The sequence below is a fragment of the Oncorhynchus nerka genome, linkage group LG13 (assembly GCF_034236695.1).
Source record: "Oncorhynchus nerka isolate Pitt River linkage group LG13, Oner_Uvic_2.0, whole genome shotgun sequence".
Lineage (NCBI taxonomy): Eukaryota > Metazoa > Chordata > Actinopteri > Salmoniformes > Salmonidae > Oncorhynchus > Oncorhynchus nerka.
In genome coordinates, this window is record NC_088408.1 from 19,394,946 (window position 1) to 19,414,915 (window position 19,970).

The window sequence follows — 19,970 nt, forward strand, 5'->3', positions numbered from 1 at the left end:
TTTCCTGACAGGCCACCCCCAGGTGGTAAGGGTAGGTAGCAACACATCTGCCACACTGATCCTCAACACTGGAGCTCCCCAGGGGTGCGTGCTCAGTCCCCTCCTGTACTCTCTGTTCACCCACGACTGCATGGCCAGGCATGACTCCAACACCATCATCAAGTTTGCTGACGACACAATAGTGGTAGGCCTGATCACCAACAACGAGACAGCCTATAGGGAGGAGGTCAGAGACCTAGAAGGGTGGTGCCAGAATAATAACCTATCCCTCAACATAACCAAGACTAAGGAGATGATTGTGGACTACAGGAAAAGGCGGACCGAGCACGCCCCCATTCTCATCGACGGGGCTGTAATGGAGCAGGTTGAGAGCTTCAAGTTCCTTGGTGTCCACATTAACAACAAACTAAATTGGTCCAAACACACCAAGACAGTCAGGAAGAGGGTACAACAAAGCCTATTCCCCCTCAGGAAACAAAAAAGATTTGGCATGGGTCCTGAGATCCTCAAAAGGTTCTACAGCTGCAACATCGAGAGCATCCTGACCGGTTGCATCACTGCCTGGTACGGCATTTGCTCGGCCTCCGACCGCAAGGCACTTCTGAGGGTAGTCCGTACGGCCCAGTACATCACTAGAGCAAAGCTGCCTGCTATCCAGGACCTTGACACCAGGCGGTGTCAGAGGAAGGCCCTAAAAATTGTTAAAGACCCCAGCCACCCCCGTCATAGACTTTGTTCTCTCTACTACCACATGCCAAGTCTAGGACAAAAAGGCTTCTCAACAGTTTTTACCCCCAAGCCATAAGACTCCTGAACAGGTAACCAATTGTCACCCAGACTATTTGCATTGTGTGCCTCCCCCCCAACCGATCTTTTACGCTGCTGCTACTCTCTGTTTTATCTTATATGCTTAGTCACTTTAACTATACATTCATGTACATACCACCTAAACTGGTATGTACCCACACATTGGCTAACCGGCCTATCTGCATTGTGTCCCACCACCAGGCAACCCCTCTTTTTACTCTTCTGCTACTCTCCGTTCATCATATATGCACAGTCATTTTAACGATACCTACGTGTACATACTACCTCAATAAGCCTTACTAACAGGTGTCTGTATATAGCCTTGCTACTCTTTTTTCAAATGTTTTTCTACTGTTGTTTTATTTCTTTACTTACCCACACACCTTTTTTTCGCACCATTGGTTAGAGCCTGTAAGTAAGCATTTCACTGTAAGGTTTACACCTGTTGTATTCGGCGCACGTGACAAATAAACTTTGATTTGATTTGAATTGCTGCAAAGAACCCACTACTAAAGGACACCAATAAGAAGAAGAGACTTGTTTGGGCCAAGAAACACAAGCAATGGATATTAGACAGGTGGAAATTTGTCCTTTAGTCTGGAGTCCAAATTGGAGATTTTTGGTTCCAACCTCTGTGTCTTTGTGAGACACGTGTGGGTGAATGGATCATCTCCGCACGTGTGGTTCCCACCGTGAAGCATGGAGGAGGTGGTGTTGTGGTGTGGGGGTGCTTGCTGGTGACACTGTCAGCGATTTATTTAGAATTCAAGGCACACTTAACCAGCATAGCTACCACAGCATTCTGCTGCATTACACCATCCCATCTGGTTTGGGCTTAGTGGGACTATCATATGTTTTTCAACAGGACAATTACCCAAAACACACCTCCAAGCTGTGTAAGGGCTATTTGACTAAGAAGGAGAGTGATGGAGCGCTGCATTAGATGACCTGGCCTCCACAATCACCTGACTACAACCCAATTGAGGTGGTTTGCGATGAGACGGATAGCAGAATGAAGGAAAAGCAGACTGAAGTGCTCAGCATGTGGGAACTCCTTGAAGACAGTGGGAAAAGCATTCCAGGTGAAGCTGTTTGAGAGAATGCCAAGAGTATGCAAAGCAGTCATCAAGGCAAAGGGTGGCTTGAAGAATCTCAAATATAAGATATATTTTGATTTGTTTAACACTTTTTTGGTTACTACATGATTCCATGTGTGTTATTTCATAGTTTTGATATCTTCACTATAATTCTACAATGTACAAAACAGTAAAAATAAAGAAAAACCCTTGAATGAGTAGGTGTTCTAAAACCTTTAACCGGTAGTGCATGTAAGGTTATGGGCTCCCGAGTGGTGCAGCCGTCTAAGGCAATGCATCTCAGTGCTAGAGGCGTCACTATAGACCCTTGTTTGATTCCAGACTGTATCACAACCGGCCGTGATTTGGAGTCCCATAGGGCGGCGCACAATTGGCCCAGCGTCATCCGGGTTTGACCGGGGTAGGCTGTCATGGTAAATAAGAATTTGTTCTTAACTGACTGGCCTAGTTAAATAATAGGTAAAAAATTATCTGCTTCATTAAGGAGGGACATTTCCCTCTGCTTCATTAAGGAGGGACATTTCCCTCTGCTTCATTAAAGAGTCTGTCTGTCTGTCTGTCTGACTCACCTGTGGACGTAATGCAGTTGGTGCACTGAGTCGATGGCCAGCACCATCTCAGCCAGGTAGAATCTTGCCATGTCCTCCGGCAACCTGTCTTCAAACTTACTAAGCAGGGTGAGAAGGTCCCCACCCACATAATAATCCATCACCAGGTACTGCCGAGAGAGGGGAGGAGAGAATAAATCTCTTTGACAAAGTAGTAGTAGTAATAATAATACTATATAATAGTGTACAAGTAACATTCTCTGTATTCCTCTAGTGTTCCCCCACTTCCTCCCTCCTTTACCGTCATCCATCCCTCCCTCCCTCCTTTACCGTCAACCATCCATCCCTCCCTCCTTTACCGTCAACCACCCATCCCTCCCTCCTTTACAGTCAACCACCCATCCCTCCCTCCTTTACAGTCAACCACCCATCCCTCCCTCCTTTACAGTCAACCACCCATCCCTCCCTCCTTTACCGTCAACCACCCATCCCTCCCTCCTTTACAGTCAACCACCCATCCCTCCCTCCTTTACCGTCAACCACCCATCCCTCCCTCCTTTACCGTCAACCACCCATCCCTCCCTCCTTTACAGTCAACCACCCATCCCTCCCTCCTTTACAGTCAACCACCCATCCCTCCCTCCTTTACAGTCAACCACCCATCCCTCCCTCCTTTACCGTCAACCACCCATCCCTCCCTCCTTTACAGTCAACCACCCATCCCTCCCTCCTTTACCGTCAACCACCCATCCCTCCCTCCTTTACAGTCAACCATCCCATCCCTCCCTCCTTTACCGTCAACCATCCCATCCCTCCCTCCTTTACAGTCAACCATCCCTCCCTCCCTCCCCTTACCGTCAACCATCCCTCCCTCCCTCCCTTACAGTCAACCATCCCTCCCTCCCTCCCTTACAGTCAACCATCCCTCCCTCCCTTACCGTCAACCATCCCTCCCTCCCTCCCTTACCGTCAACCATCCATCCCTCCCTCCCTCCCTCCTTTACAGTCAACCATCCCTCCCTCCCTCCCTTACAGTCAACCATCCATCCCTCCCTCCTTTACCGTCAACCATCCCTCCCTCCCTCCTTTACCGTCAACCATCCATCCCCCTCCCTCCCTCCTTTACCGTCAACCATCCCTCCCTCCCTCCCTTACCGTCAACCATCCCTCCTCCCTCCCTTACAGTCAACCATCCCTCCCTCCCTTACCGTCAACCATCCCTCCCTCCCTCCTTTACCGTCAACCATCCATCCCTCCCTCCTCCCTCCTTTACTGTCAACCATCCCTCCCTCCCTCCTTTACCGTCAACCACCCATCCCTCCCTCCTTTACCGTCAACCATCCCTCCCTCCCTCCTTTACCGTCAACCACCCATCCCTCCCTCCTTTACCGTCAACCATCAACCATAGCTTGTGTTCATCTCAAATGGAACCCTCTTCCCTATATAATGCACTACTTTTGACCAGTACCCTATGCCATTTGGACGCAACCCTTTACACCCCTTAAAATCAGTGGTCATAGTTTTGACCAGAGTCCTATTGGCAATAGGTTACGATTTGGGATGCAGACATACCATATATTGAAACCCATATGAATAGAGGGGAAGTTAGTGGAGATCTTACGAGGAAGTTGTCGTCCTGGAAGGCGTAGTGCAGGGTGGTGATCCACTGGCTGTCCCCGTTCACCAGCACGTCCCGCTCCTCCCGGAAACACGCCGTCTGAGGGAGAGGTCAAAAGGGTAATCATTATATAAACAGAATGAATGGAATGTACTGTAGCTACTCTCATTGGCACACACTTTGGTCCATCACACTTCGGTTCAACCTGTGTGTATACTGAATTCATGTGTCTGCTAGTGGTGGACAACCATAGAATTAATAGATTGTATTTCTATCTTTATGTGGGAAACACAGTTTCAGATCCTTTAGGGGTCAATTAAGTATTTTCAATTCAATTACACTTTCTAACAAACTTATAAAATAGTAAAATTAATCTATTTCCATCTGTATGAACAACCTGTAGCTAGACTATGTCATGGGGAACATTAATGACGACATGGGTTTGAGAGTTGCGTTTATATTGCAGACAGTTTCCCATGTCCAGAGACAGCCAGACACAGTGGGGAGTTGGGTTCTATGAGCCTGAGGTATGAAAACTGCAAGCCCGGGGGACCACTGGGAACGGCTACACAGACACACACACAGACCACTGTGAACAGCTGCCAATTAAAAGAAAAGCACAGCAGCAACAGATATACTGAGTCCACTGGTTCGAATCCCCAAGCCAACTAGGTGAAAAAATCTGTTGATGTGCCCTTGAAGCAAGGCACTTAACCCTAATTGCTGCTGTAAGTCTCTCTGGATAAGAGCGTCTGCTAAAGTTGAATTAAGTTATGTATTCAAATTCACATGTAATATTCTAAACTTGAGACATGCACATGTAACTGACAATTATATGAACATTTTGCATTGAATGTTTAATGCAATGTTTATGGAAAAGCCAAGGAGTTACATAATGCTAACTCAACTTAGTATCCAGCCCTGAGTAGTGCTGTAATGCTATGGCTGTTAGTATTTAGCCCAGAGTAGCAAATGCTATAATACTATTGCTGTTGTTAGCATTTAGCCCTGCTCTAATGTTATCGCGATTGTTAGCATTTAGAGCTGCTGTAACATTATGGCAGTTGTTAGCATTTAGCCCTGCTGTACTGCTACGGCGGTTGTTAGCATTTAGCCCTGCTGTAATGCTACGACGGTTGCTAGCATTTAGCGCTGCTGTAACGGTGTAATGCTATGGCGGTTGTTAGCATTTAACACTGCTGTAATGCTATGGCGGTTGTTGTTACTAGCCAGAACTCACCTCAGCTCTCTTCAGCATCTCCCACTTATTGAGGATCTTCATGGCGAACACCTTGTCTGCATTCTTCACCTTAACCACAGCAACCTACAGGAAGCATGGGAGAGAAGGAGAGTTTGAGGAGAGAAAGTTTCCATCCACCAAATTAATTACATCTTTCCTGTCATGTTCAATAGGGCAAACCATGGGAAATAAATCCGTTCAGTTCCAAAACGTTTTCTCCCTACTGAACTTGACCCACTCCTGTTAGATCAGGAAAGGGGAGTGAACGAGGGCAGAAGGGGAGTGAGCATCTTTGTGGAATGAAACACGGCCAGAGTTAGAGGAGGAGAAGTGGAGGAGGGGAGGAGAAAGGAAGGCGGACAGGAAGTGACCTAGGACATGAAGATAGTGACCCCTGAGACACACACAGCTGGGATCTTTCGGCTCAAGGGCCTCAACGTGCCATAGCCACACGGCAGCACAGATAACACTCATTACAATGGGTTTGCAGGAAGGATAGGAAAGCTAGCTGGCTAAACTACTGTTAGGTAGTCTCTAACACAGCCCCATTCAGCCCCCATGGTTAGACATGAGTGTAGTAAAGAGCATTCCTAAAACGAGTTGAGTTGCAACTGTAGCGAGGACAGAGGACTTCAGCAGGCAGGATTCTTCCCTCCTGCCTGCCAGCCAGAGGACACCTGAGAAAGCCTTCTTCACTTCAGCTTCCCCACAACTCCCTCCTCCACCATGGAAGGAATTTAAACCACCAATCATCCCCACAGTCACACACACACACACACACACACACACACACAAGAGTACACGCAACACTCACAATAAAAAACACACTCTGCCTTATTGGAGTCTGAGATGAAGAAAAATAAGGAGAATGCTAAATTCAACACAATGACAACATTCCTCTGCTGTTTGGGTTTCTCCTGCTGGTCTGATGTGGGAGGAGGAGGAGAGGGGGGGAAGCTTCTTGGCAGTGTCCCTGTGTATAGCGTGTGTAATCCCCCCACTCCGTTTTCTTAGCCTTCTCCACTCAGACATGTGTCGGAGCTTGACATGTACGACAGCTGTAGTGTTATAAAAGCAATTAATCAGGAGAGCCGAAACATCACGCACAGACACCTAAATCTCTCTCCCAACGAACAGACAGACGCGGTCTCTCTCCCAGCTGACTATGAGAAGACCCTGCTCATAAATGTCCTCTTTCGCCTCCGTTTTCAGTTCACATAGCTTCCCACTTCTTACTCTTCTGTAGAGTTGACCATTTTTCCTGAACCTTTCCCAAATATCCCAGGTTTTTCAGAAATCCTATTTTGAGAATTCTCTCCCTGCTTAACTGGTATTAACTCCAACTGGTATGTCTGAGAGAAAAAAACTGGGAACTTTGGGAACATTTTTCAGAAATACCAGTAGGAGGATTCCTTAAACAGAAGAGAATAAACGGCCTCAAAATGGGATTTCTGAAAAACCTGAGATATTTTCTGGAATTCTGCTAAACTCCTCCCTGGGAAAGGCGGTCATCAGTAGATGTGAATGGTCTCACTCCCCCCTATCTGAGAGATCCATCCTCCACATACAACACCCATTCTGCCAGTCACATTCTGTTAAAGGTCCCCAAAGTACACACATCCCTGGGTCGCTCAAAGACTCAATCATGGACACTCTTACTGACAGTTGTGGCTGCTTTGTATGATGTATTGTTGTCTCTAACTTCTTGACCTTTGTGCTGTTGACTTTGCCCAATAATGTTTGTACCATGTTTTTGTGTTGCTACCATGTTGTTATGTTGTGTTTCTACCATGCTGTGCTGTCATGTTTTGCTGTTATGTTGTCGTCTTAGGTTTCTTTATGTAGTGTTGTGCCTTGTTGTGATGTGTGTTTGGTCCTATATTTATACTGTATTTGATTTATTTTTAATCCCAGCCCCCGTCCCCTCAGGAGGCCTTTTGGTAGGCCGTCCATGTAAATAAGAATTTGTTCTAAACTGCCTTGCCTAGTTAAATAAAGGTTAAATACTAAATAAAATGGTAGATAACCTTTCAGTTACCCTATGATAGCGTTCCACTGGAATGACATAAGAGAGACCTCTGGCCAGAGACCTTTCAAATCATAATGACCTCATTATCAGTAAGTAGATCTAATCCTACAGTCTTTGCCTGCCGACCACTGGAAACTGTTGTTGTGAATGTAAATACTTTTAAATGGAACTAATTAATTACACAAATCCAGCCACTTTTTCTAGCCAACTCAAATGCTTTGATTAGCATGTAGGCTACAGATACTAGGCTTTATGAAATAAACTGGCAGATCTGGGCCTGTTGACACAGCACAGAAAGCACAGACTTAGGCTGCTAGATGGGACACAGTAAACACAGGGCCTATATCATAAATACAATAAGTAGAGGCAATCAACCGTGAAGCTGTAGTCTGGTACTGGGTTAGGGACCAGGGCTGGGGCACAACCATGTTGTTCTTCCACTCACCGTGAAATAAAACCCCAATAAAAAGGGTCTGAAAGAGGCCATAGTGAACTCAGCACTGGGCATAGCGCCAACCAACATGCTCCACCACACCTGGGTTCAAACAATATTCCAAGTCTTTCCAATACTTTCAGCTTTTGCTCTAGCCTGCCTGGAGTGGCAGATGGGTAGAGTTTGCCGGTTTGGAACTATTCCATTGGTGTATGAAGCCAGGCAAGCTCAATCAACCACAGATAAAGTATTTGAAATCATTTCAAATAGTATTTGATCCCAGGTCACTCAGCAGCACAGCAGCTAACCTAACAAACTATAATATACAACAACCATGTGTCACAGATCATGAAACCTTACATAGCTGAGTTTCTGCTGCCATCGCTAGCTACCTGCCTAGCTCACCAACATTCCCCAGGTTTGAGATCACACACAATAGAAGACGTAATAAAAACGATATTTCAACTCAGGCCCCCAAGCTGTGAATAAGAAAAATAAAGGTTTGGTTTCAGTTCCATTTTTTTAAATAAGTATTTTCTTCTTCCACAATGATGGTGAAGAAGAGAACAAAGCATTCTCTTACATGTTGAGTCATGCAGATAGCATGTAGCCTAGCGGCCAGCCTTGCTGCTGAAATCACAGAGCAGGGGTAGATAACTCAGAAAATATTGATAATCATTTGTTCCCCCTGCAAATTGAAACAAAAAAAATGGATTGTATTTGAAGATAACAATTTCATACCTATATTACATTGAGACACCATCACATATATTTTATTTGTGTGAAAACTTGGGAACAGATTTCCTAAATGAAAACATTTTTTAGGACTGAATTCCTTGACTATATTGTATTTGCATGCATTGTTTGGTTGTTGTATTTGTTTCTAAGCCCTATGGAGGCTACACTTAAAATGCTTTGGTCTTTGCTGATGACTTGCAAGATTATTTATATTAAAGAAACTTCCTGGTGATTATTTTATTTTTTTATTTTTACGTACAATAAAAAGTCACAAAATTAGCTTACCTCTCCAAAGGCTCCTCGTCCAATCACCTTGAGGATCTCAAAGTCCTCCTTGTGTAGGCGCAGCTGTTTGACCATGGAGGTGAAGGGTTTGGCTGCAGGAGAGAAAGAGAGGTTAGCATTCTGGGGACTCATTTATAAATAGTGTGTAGTGTAGGTAAATATTGTGTAGGCTACGCCGGTTTTCATACAAAGGTTGGCATTTATACAAAATGTTACTTGACCTGAGAATACGCAAAGTCGAACAATTGTGCATAATCAAGATTAAATTCATAAAACCTGAGAATAAAAAAAATTGCTGTATATTTCAAATGTGACAAAGCAAGTGTCACTAGTAGTGATATCAGGTGTCTCTCTTCCAGGCTGTCAAGCCCTGTATGCTGAGGGGTTAATATTATATATAATATTACTTTTATTTCTACTTTGCACATTCTTCCACTGCAAATCTACCATTCCAGTGTTTTACTTGCTATATTGTACTTACTTCGCCACCATGGCCTTTTTTTTGCCTTTACCTCCCTTATCTCACCTCATTTGCTCACATTGTATATAGACTTGTTTCTACTGTATTATTGACTGTATGTTTGTTTTACTCCATGTGTAACTGTGTTGTTTTATGTGTCGAACTGCTTTGCTTTATCTTGGCCAGGTCGCAATTGTAAATGAGAACTTGTTCTCAACTTGCCTACCTGGTTAAATAAAGGTGAAATAAATAAAAAATAAAACAAATATAGGGTTAACCTATTGAGATATGGTTGATATAGGGTCAATCTATTATTTTGACTATAGTAAATGACAGTGGTCCGGATGTACAGAGGGCAGTGATAAAATTGTCTATTGTTACCCTCACATTTACCCTAGCCTAGCACTCCGGGCGGAAATGGACCAATGTGGGTCACCGATGTGACTCACAAAGGTAAGCTGGAGCCAAAACACAAGCAGCATTTCCCTACTTTGTGGAGAAAGACCATTCATCCACTTCCTTGTTTACTGGAACGATCCTCCAATAACCCTGAGGTAGACTGCCAGTTGGTTGGCTCACCAGGGTAGGAATACTGTAGGAGTAGGAGATGTAAAGTTCTATTGAACATAATAATAAAGATCTATTTAATGCCTATGGTCAAGTTGTTAGGATTTGACCGAGGCCTACAGATCTGTGAGCACTTTGCTTAGGTCAACCCTTTTGCACGTGTAAGCAGAACACCTGGTTCACATCAAATTGTAATTCATTCATTCCATCCATCCATCCATCCACTTGTTAGTCTTCCAGCCTGGTCCAGTTATCAAAATGCAGGCTGATCCAGAGTACCCTGGCTCCCCTGTCAGAGGCCCTGCAAAGGTCACAGCCAGCCAGGGGAAGTCCCTTGATCTTCTCACTATCCACAGAGAACAGACCAGACCAAAACACCACCCCACAACAACCTTTACTGATAGGCTACTACTTCATTACTACAACACACAGACAGGCTACTACTTCATTACTACAACACACAGACGGGCTACTACTTCATTACTACAACACACAGACGGGCTACTACTTCATTACTGCAACACACAGACGGGCTACTACTTCATTACTACAACACACAGACGGGCTACTACTTCATTACTACAACACACAGACAGGCTACTACTTCATTACTTCAACACACAGACAGGCTACTACTTCATTACTACAACACACAGACAGGCTACTACTTCATTACTGCAACACACAGACAGGCTACTACTTCATTACTGCAACACACAGACAGGCTACTACTTCATTACTGCAACACACAGACAGGTTACTACTTCATTACTGCAACACACAGACAGGCTACTACTTCATTACTACAACACACAGACAGGCTACTACAACACACAGACAGGCTACTACAACACACAGACAGGCTACTACAACACACAGACAGGCTACTACTTCATTACTACAACACACAGACAGGCTACTACTTCATTTTGCTGTGTGGTATGACGAATACCGATGTCCCTTCCGTGTTTATTTGTATTGTAAGAGTGCGCGTTTTTCAACAACTGAAAGTAATTTGGGAAATGGCATTAGCAATTACTGGGTTTTCAACAAATATTTCACAAGAGTCTGACATTTTCCTTATGTCCGGTGTCCACATTGTTGGAAGTAGAACGAGCCGACGCTTAGCTTGGCACACACTTCTCACTTTACTTGTTGCCATGAATTCACACACATTCAACCTGGCTCTGTTCAGGAAAAATATTCTCCAAACATAAGCCCCTGTGAAAAAGGGAAATGCCTGCTGAAATAAAACAAACATCCAGAGAGCTCAACCTCTCCCTTATTCCCCCACTCTTCTCCCAGCCAGCCAGTTAGGCCTAGTTGGCATGGCAGGGAGACAGCCAGTCTGCCCTACCTGGCACACAGCTCTGCTATCACACTCCAACCCCTGGCCGGCACAAACCCCTGGCCGGTACAAACCCCTGGCCGGCACAAACCCCTGGCCGGCACAAACCCCTGGCCGGCCGGCACAAACCCCTGGCCGGCACAAACCCCAGGCCGGCACAAACCCCTGGCCGGCACAAACCCCTGGCCGGCACAAACCCCTGGCCGGCACAAACCATACCCCATAATGACAAGGCAACATTTTTACATTTTTGCTAATTTATTGAAAAAGAAATATAGAGATTTCAGACCCTTTACTCAGGACTTTGTTGAAGAACCTATGGCAGCGATTACAGCCTCAAGTCTTCATGGGTATGATGCTACAAGCTTGGCACACTTGTATTTTGGGAGTTTCTCCCATTCTTCTCTGCAGATCCTCTCAAGCTCTGTCAGGTTAGATGAGGAGCGTCTCTGCACAGCTATTTTCAGGTCTCTCCAGAGATGTTAGATCGGGTTGTCCAGTCAAGGACATTCAAAGACTTGTCCCGAAGCCACTCCTGCATTGTCCTGGCTGTGTGCTTAGGTTTGTTGTTCTGTTGGAAGGTGAACCTTCACCCCAGTCTGAGGTCCTTAGCACTCTGGAGCAGGTTTTCATCAAGGATCTCTCTGTACTTTGCTCCATTCATCTTTGCCTTCATCCTAACTAGTCTCCCTGTTCCTGCTGCTGAAAAACAACCCCACAGCATGATGCTGCCACCACCATGCTTCACCAGAGGGATGGTGCCAGGGTTCCTAGCCTAGACGTGATGCTCGGCATTCAGGCCAAAGAGTTCAATCTTGGTTTTGTCAGACCAGAGATTCTTGTTTCTCATGGTTTGAGAGTCTTTAGGTGCCTTTTGGAAAATTCCAAGTGGCCTGTCATTTGCGTTTTACTGAGGAGAGGCTTCCGTCTGGTCAGTCTACCATAAAGGCCTAATTGGTAGAGTGCTGCAGAGATGGTTGTCCTTCTGGAAGGTTCTCCCACCTCCACAGAGCTCTGTCAGAGTGATCGGGTTCTTGGTCACCTCCCTGACCAAGACCCTTCTCCCCTGATTGCTCAGATTGGCTGGGTGGCTAGCTCTAGGAAGAGTCTTGGTTGTTCCAAACTTCTTCCATTTAAGAATGATGGAGGCCACTGTGTTCTTGGGAACCTTCAATGCTGTATAATTGTTTTGGTACCCTTCCCAGATCTGTGCCTCGACACAATCCTGTCTCGGAGCTCTACGGACAATTCCTTCGACCTCATGGCTTCGATTTTGCCCTGACATGCACTGCCAACTGTGGGACCTTATATAGACGGGTGTGTGCCTTTCCAAATCATGTCCAGTCAATTGAATTTACCACAGATGGACTCCAACCAAGTCGTAGAAACATCTCAAGGATGATCAATGGAAACAGGATGCACCTGAGCTCAACTTCGAGTCTCATAGCAAAGGGTCTGAATACTTATTTAAATAAGGTATTTTTGTTTTTAATACATTTATAAAAACCTGTTTTTGCTTTGTAATTATGGGGTACTGCGTGTAGATTGCTGAGGAAATTGTTTTATGTATTCAATTTTAGAATAAGGCTGTAACATAAAATATGGAAAAAGGTCAAGAGGTCTGAATACTTTCTGAAGGCCCTGTATATAAACCTGTACCTGATAAAGTCATGAAATTGAAGACAACTGACCATACATAGATCAGCTTCTAATACAGTGCCTTGCGAAAGTATTCGGCCCCCTTGAACCCAATTTTTCAGTTTTTGATTTGTTAAAAAAGTTTGAAATATCCAATAAATGTCGTCCCACTTGTTGTTGATTCTTCACAAAAAAATACAGTTTTATATCTTTATGTTTGAAGCCTGAAATGTGGCAAAAGGTCGCAAAGTTCAAGGGGGCCGAATACTTTCGCAAGGCACTGTATGTAGGTCATCAGACTTGTTTCAACTGACCCCAAGTCTGCTACCATGTGTAGGGGCTACTAAGAGAGAGGGGTAGGGGAGGAGAGTACCGGAGTAGAGTAGGGGAGACACTTACTGCAGTTCACTGATGAGTGGGTAAGTGAGGCAAACATTGGCAAAACCACCAAGATGATGAGAAAGTCTGTCGGAAAGCCCAGAAAACTAGCCAGGCCACTACCACTACAAAGGGCCTGAAGAGAGACTGTAGCCCAACTCCCTTTCCTTAAAGCTGACATGCACAGTTGTGCTCGTAGTTAAAGGGTGTCTCACTAGGAGTGTACAGAGCAAATGCCAGCCCAGGACTGACGATATCAGTTACTGCCTAAGAAATAAATAACAGCAGTCAATTTCCACAGAACGAGCCTAGCATACATTCTGGTGCAGAAAGGTTTATTACAAAGGCAAGCCCACAGCTGCCTTGCGAGAATGTTTATCAGTCTGATTTATAAATGGAAACCATTTGTGTGGATGTAGTGAACTTGAACACAAGATTAGTTACTAGGCCTAGACACATGGTCTCATACACACAAACGCACACACGCAAACACACACAGCCCCAGTCTCGCTCAGATATACCCAACGATCATGTGCTGATTTGTCCTAGAGTGAAGAAATGTACATCACACCCTTTTTACTCCGAGCTTCAGACAAAGGTCTTCCAGTTCTACATCTTTATCTTCACTATCAAAATATACAGGTCGGCCAAACATAGCAACAGTTGCTATGTCAAGGTGTGGCACACGTCATTTTGTAGTGCTTTAAACGTGACTATCCAACCAAACCGTGACTTTGTCTGGAGGGCTTTTCTTTGATGGTTTTGCGAGAGCTTAGCAACGGAGTTCACTATTACTAGAGCGATACTGACAATGTCACTAATATGAGTGTTCCAGTGGTCAGAAATACAGGATTTGTGAGTGACTGTATGCAGAACAACTGGAAAAACATGAGTGGATCCTACTAATCCACAGACGGACTGGTTTAGCCCAGATGCTGCTCCTCAGACAGATCCAGGCCCATTAGAAGAAGTTTATTATCCACAGACACTACGATGCAGCTGAATGAAAATATTGTACTTCTGTAGAGCGTAAGACAAGTGTGTTCATTCACCGAATGTCATGGTCAATATGGTAACCGGGCGTCACCGTAGCGTTCTGTGCTTTCAATACTGTGTGTTTAGGCCTAGGCCTGCGTGCGTAAGCAGGTGTGCGTGTTCTTTTGAACAAGTCCCTCTCCATGTGTGCTGGCCTGCATACATGTGCCAATGTAAATTTGCTCTACCCTCTCTGTACTTGAAACAGAAACAAGTACAGGAGAGAGAGAAGATCTTACATCCATTACAGAGAGCATCTGGAAGCCATGAGAGGGATTATTTATGGCCAGTGAGGTAACAACAAAAAAATGCTGTCTCCAGGAGAGAGAGACAGACACCTTGTATTGTTACACTAGGTCAGGCCTGGGAATGGGTTTTCACAGCACTATTGGAAGCATATTCCTAAATCTTTTAAGGGGGGGTTTACTTTATCCTATCCTAGGTATTCCTGAAAGAGGTGGGGTTTCAGGTGTCTCCGGAAGGTGGTGATTGACAAATAAGTGGTGGGGCGAGACCTTGTAATAAGTGTGGATAGGATTTTTTTTCCCTGCATGGCCACGTGACCAGAGTTGTTTAGCAATGATATTATTTAGGACCAAGAGTTTTTCCTGACTACATGACCTGACCGGGAAAGAATGGCCTTCTGCTTCCCCCCTCCTCCATTGTATACAAAATCTATTGGGTGATAGTTGTAGTCTTTCACTAGTCACCTAATAAGGGATCTGTGTCCAGACTGCTACCTTTCCCCTCAAACTCAAAATGGCTGTATGACCTCAGGACTTGACGGCGTCAGCAGTATCTAACATTTATACTAAAGCTGCCTTCTCAGTCTCTATTGAATAGGAGACTCTCCATTTCAACTGGACTTCCTCATTAAATAAATGATCAAATTAGGCTACAAATTTAGCAAGAGAAACCGCTGCACAGTCAATGGTGCCGTTGTCCGGGGAAACCGCTGCACAGTCAGTGGTGCCGTCGTCCGGGGAAACCGCTGCACAGTCAGTGGTGCCGTCGTCCGGGGAAACCGCTGCACAGTCAGTGGTGCCGTCGTCCGGGGAAACCGCTGCACAGTCAGTGGTGCCGTCGTCCGGGGAAACCGCTGCACAGTCAGTGGTGCCGTCGTCCGGGGAAACCGCTGCACAGTCAGTGGTGCCGTCGTCCGGGGAAACCGCTGCACAGTCAGTGGTGCCGTCGTCCGGGGAGACCGCTGCACAGTCAATGGTGCCGTCGTCCGGGGAGACCGCTGCACAGTCAGTGGTGCCGTCGTCCGGGGAGACCGCTGCACAGTCAGTGGTGCCGTCGTCCGGGGAAACCGCTGCACAGTCAGTGGTGCCGTCGTCCGGGGAAACCCCTGCACAGTCAGTGGTGCTGTCCCCAAAAATAACGTGTACTTTCCAATAGGCTACTACCCAAGCAGCTTCTAACGAGGGGGACCCAAGCAGCTTCTAACGAGGGGGACCCAAGCAGCTTCTAACGAGGGGGACCCAAGCAGCTTCTAACGAGGGGGACCCAAGCAGCTTCTAACGAGAGGGACCCAAGCAGCTCCTAACGAGGGGGACCCAAGCAGCTCCTAACGAGGGGGACCCAAGCAGCTTCTAACGAGGGGGACCCAAGCAGCTTCTAACGAGAGGGACCCAAGCAGCTTCTAACGAGGGGGACCCAAGCAGCTTCTAACGAGGGGGACCCAAGCAGCTTCTAACGAGGGGGACCCAAGCAGCTTCTAACGAGGGGGACCCAAACGTCAACCATGAAACATTAAGGAAAACGCTGCACACTGCTGTTCACCCCTTCAAGTCTCAGTCTACATGTCTCCACTGATGTGAATAAGCCAAGGGGACTTCAATAGAATCCAAAGCATGTATTTTGTCATGTTTGGTATATATGCCATATGTCAGCCCATCATCGAAAGGAGGGTGCAACCATTAAATCATTAACAAGTACCTAAATACATAAACATGTCTGGAATCCTGGGAATCACTTACATAGCACGTAAACATGCATCGGAGCAATACATTTACTTTATTGCTGCACTGCACACCAGTGACACCAGAGTTCAAAGTGCTATGTCGTCCCCCCAAGCCCTCCAAAGTACTAGGAGAGCAGGGCATGAAATGAGGAGCGGCCCAAATGGTACCCTTTAAAGTGCACTACTTTTGACCACACAATTACCTAAAAACTCCAGTAAGTCGATTTTCTCATATTGTTCACATTGTCCGATGTGTAGCAGGGACGTAGGCCGTTTTGGAAACGGAACAGGCTGTGCCTCACTTTCGCTGCGGTTAACATACAAACAGGATACTTCAAAGATGAAGAAAGCTGAGGAGAGACGGGTGGGGACGAGACAAACTGATTCGATCGGCGTTGGGTCATGACTACTGTAAGGCTACGCATCAAGCAAAATGCCAGCATGATGAGAACATCGAATTACTGGAGTTTCTGTTTTGGCGTAATGTGAAACACATGCCACCTCAGCTCAACATGAACTGTCTGGCAGAGTTCAGCTTAGATTGACAGATACACTGTTAAGTTACACAATTGTATCATTGGAGGCTACACAAACCCTTTGGGCATAATAATTTAATGTAGACTTAGCACTAAACATGGTCAGGAATGCCTCCCTGCTGGTGTCAGAAGTGGGATCCTACCTACTGCCACACCGATGCATAGTCACTTTTAATAATATGTTACCTCAACTAACCGGTGCACATCGACTCTGTACCGGTGCCCCATGTATAGTCTCGCGATTGTTATTTTACTGCTGCTCTTTAATGACATATTACTTTTATTTCTTATCCTTATCCATATTTTTTAACTGCATTGTTGGTTAGGGGCTCGTAAGTAAGCGTTTCACTGTTGTATTCGGCACGTGACTAATAGAATTTGATTTGACCGTCTGTCATTACAAACCCCACTGAACACAGCTCACTTTATCGTGTTCTTATTTCTTTATCTTGTGGGTTTTTGTTCTACCTTGTCATTTTTACTATTATATTGTTGTTGATTACTTCATTGTTGGGGTTAGAGCTGGCAAGAAAGACATTTCACTGTAGTTAACATTAAAACTTGAAACTTAACAGAGAGATTAGTTTAGAGGGGACTTAACCGCCTAGGCGGACCTCTTGAGACATGTGGACCATGCAGGAGGGTGGGAGAGAGATACAGCTGTCAGGGTATCTGCTGGTTTTACTGATAGTAGAACACAAGTGCCCATTTCTCAAATGAAGGAACACATGAGTTTACTGGTGTCTATGAGTCCTCCAAGGCCAGAACCGGGGCCTACATATCAGATTGCCCTGGGAGGTGATGAAGGGGGTTCCTTAGTCCCAGTCCTTATTACATGCCCCATTATGGAATTAATTGGATAGGACACAATAAGGCCAACAGCTAAGGGTAATGCTGACCTTCAAAGACATGTCAGTGTCAGAAAATATTGTCAGTTGATTGCGCTGCCAAAACACATGAAGGCTATATTGACTTTTATATGGAGTACCTAACATAGCTTTCAAGGTGTGAATCAACTACTGTAACCTTGAGAAGTAGGTGAGACGACTCTCTCCCTCCCCAATTAATTACCTAAATGACCTGAAACACAAAGGAAGGCTAGCCTAGCACACCCTGCCCGCTGCCTAGCACACCCTGCCCGCTGCCTACTACACCCTGCCCGCTGCCTACTGTAGCCCTGCCCGCTGCGTACTGTAGCCCTGCCCGCTGCCTAGCACACCCTGCCCGCTGCCTAGCACACCCTGCCCCGCTGCCTACTGTAGCCCTGCCCGCTGGCTAGCACACTCTGCCCGCTGCCTAGCACACCCTGCCCCGCTGCCTACTACACCCTGCCCCGCTGCCTACTACACCCTGCCCCCTGCCTACTACACCCTGCCCCCTGCCTACTACACTCTGCCCGCTGCCTAGCACACCCTGCCCGCTGCCTACTACACCCTGCCCGCTGCCTACTACACCCTGCCCGCTGCCTACTGTAGCCCTGCCCGCTGCGCCCGCTGCCTACTGTAGCCCTGCCCCGCTGCCTACTACACCCTGCCCGCTGCCTACTGTAGCCCTGCCCGCTGCCTACTACACCCTGCCCGCTGCCTACTGTAGCCCTGCCCGCTGCCTACTACACCCTGCCCGCTGCCTACTGTAGCCCTGCCCGCTGCCTACTACACCCTGCCCGCTGCCTACTACACCCTGCCCGCTGCCTACTGTAGCCCTGCCCGCTGCCTACTACACCCTGCCCGCTGCCTACTACACCCTGCCCGCTGCCTACTGTAGCCCTGCCCGCTGCCTACTACACCCTGCCCGCTGCCTACTACACCCTGCCCGCTGCCTACTACATACTACACCCTGCCCGCTGCCTACTGTAGCCCTGCCCGCTGCCTAGCACACCCTGCCTGCTGCCTACTGTAGCCCTGCCCGCTGCCTACTGTAGCCCTGCCCGCTGTAGCCCTGCCCGCTGCCTACTGTAGCCCTGCCCGCTGCCTAGCACACCCTGCCTGCTGCCTACTGTAGCCCTGCCCGCTGCCTATTGTAGCCCTGCCCCGCTGCCTACTACACCCTGCCTGCCCGCTGCCTACTGTAGCCCTGCCTACTACACCCTGCCTACTACACCCTGCCCGCTGCCTACTACACCCTGCCCGCTGCCTACTACACCCTGCCTGCTGCCTACTGTAGCCCTGCCCGCTGCCTACTACACCCTGCCCGCTGCCTACTGTAGCCCTGCCCGCTGCCTACTGTAGCCCTGCCCGCTGCGTACTGTAGCCCTGCCCGCTGCCTAGCACACCCTGCCCGCTGCCTAGCACACCCTGCCCCGCTGCCTACTGTAGCCCTGCCCGCTGGCTAGCACACTCTGCCCGCTGCCTAGCACACCCTGCCCCGCTGCCTACTACACCCTGCCCCGCTGCCTACTACACCCTGCCCCGCTGCCTACTACACCCTGCCCGCTGCCTACTACACCCTGCCCGCTGCCTACTGTAGCCCTGCCCCGCTGCCTACTGTAGCCCTGCCCCGCTGCCTACTGTAGCCCTGCCCGCTGCCTACTACACCCTGCCCGCTGCCTACTGTAGCCCTGCCCGCTGCCTACTACACCCTGCCCGCTGCCTACTGTAGCCCTGCCCGCTGCCTACTACACCCTGCCCGCTGCCTACTACACCCTGCCTGCTGCCTACTACACCCTGCCCGCTGCCTACTGTAGCCCTGCCTGCTGCCTACTACACCCTGCCCGCTGCCTACTGTAGCCCTGCCCGCTGCCTAATGTAGCCCTGCCCGCTGTAGCCCTGCCCGCTGCCTACTGTAGCCCTGCCCGCTGCCTACTACACCCTGCCCGCTGCCTACTACACCCTGCCCGCTGCCTACTGTAGCCCTGCCCGCTGCCTACTACACCCTGCCCGCTGCCTACTACACCCTGCCCGCTGCCTACTACATACTACACCCTGCCCGCTGCCTACTGTAGCCCTGCCCGCTGCCTAGCACACCCTGCCTGCTGCCTACTGTAGCCCTGCCCGCTGCCTACTGTAGCCCTGCCCGCTGTAGCCCTGCCCGCTGCCTACTGTAGCCCTGCCCGCTGCCTAGCACACCCTGCCTGCTGCCTACTGTAGCCCTGCCCGCTGCCTATTGTAGCCCTGCCCCGCTGCCTACTACACCCTGCCCGCTGCCTACTGTAGCCCTGCCTACTACACCCTGCCTACTACACCCTGCCCGCTGCCTACTACACCCTGCCCGCTGCCTACTACACCCTGCCTGCTGCCTACTGTAGCCC

The 19,970-nt window shown here is 47.8% G+C and overlaps 1 protein-coding gene across 1 annotated transcript in view; it reads right to left on the reverse strand.

The window, feature by feature from the left end:
- LOC115140381 (serine/threonine-protein kinase MRCK alpha-like) overlaps positions 1-19,970 on the reverse strand; it is a 125,751-nt gene that overhangs the window by 76,922 nt on the left and 28,859 nt on the right. Inside the window, exons 2-5 of the mRNA XM_065026231.1 lie at positions 8,796-8,887; positions 5,311-5,394; positions 4,074-4,169; positions 2,474-2,622 (exon numbers count right to left, since the gene is read on the reverse strand). Of these exons, the coding sequence (XP_064882303.1) occupies positions 2,474-2,622; positions 4,074-4,169; positions 5,311-5,394; positions 8,796-8,887 (421 nt within the window). The remainder of the gene's footprint in view (positions 1-2,473; positions 2,623-4,073; positions 4,170-5,310; positions 5,395-8,795; positions 8,888-19,970) is intronic.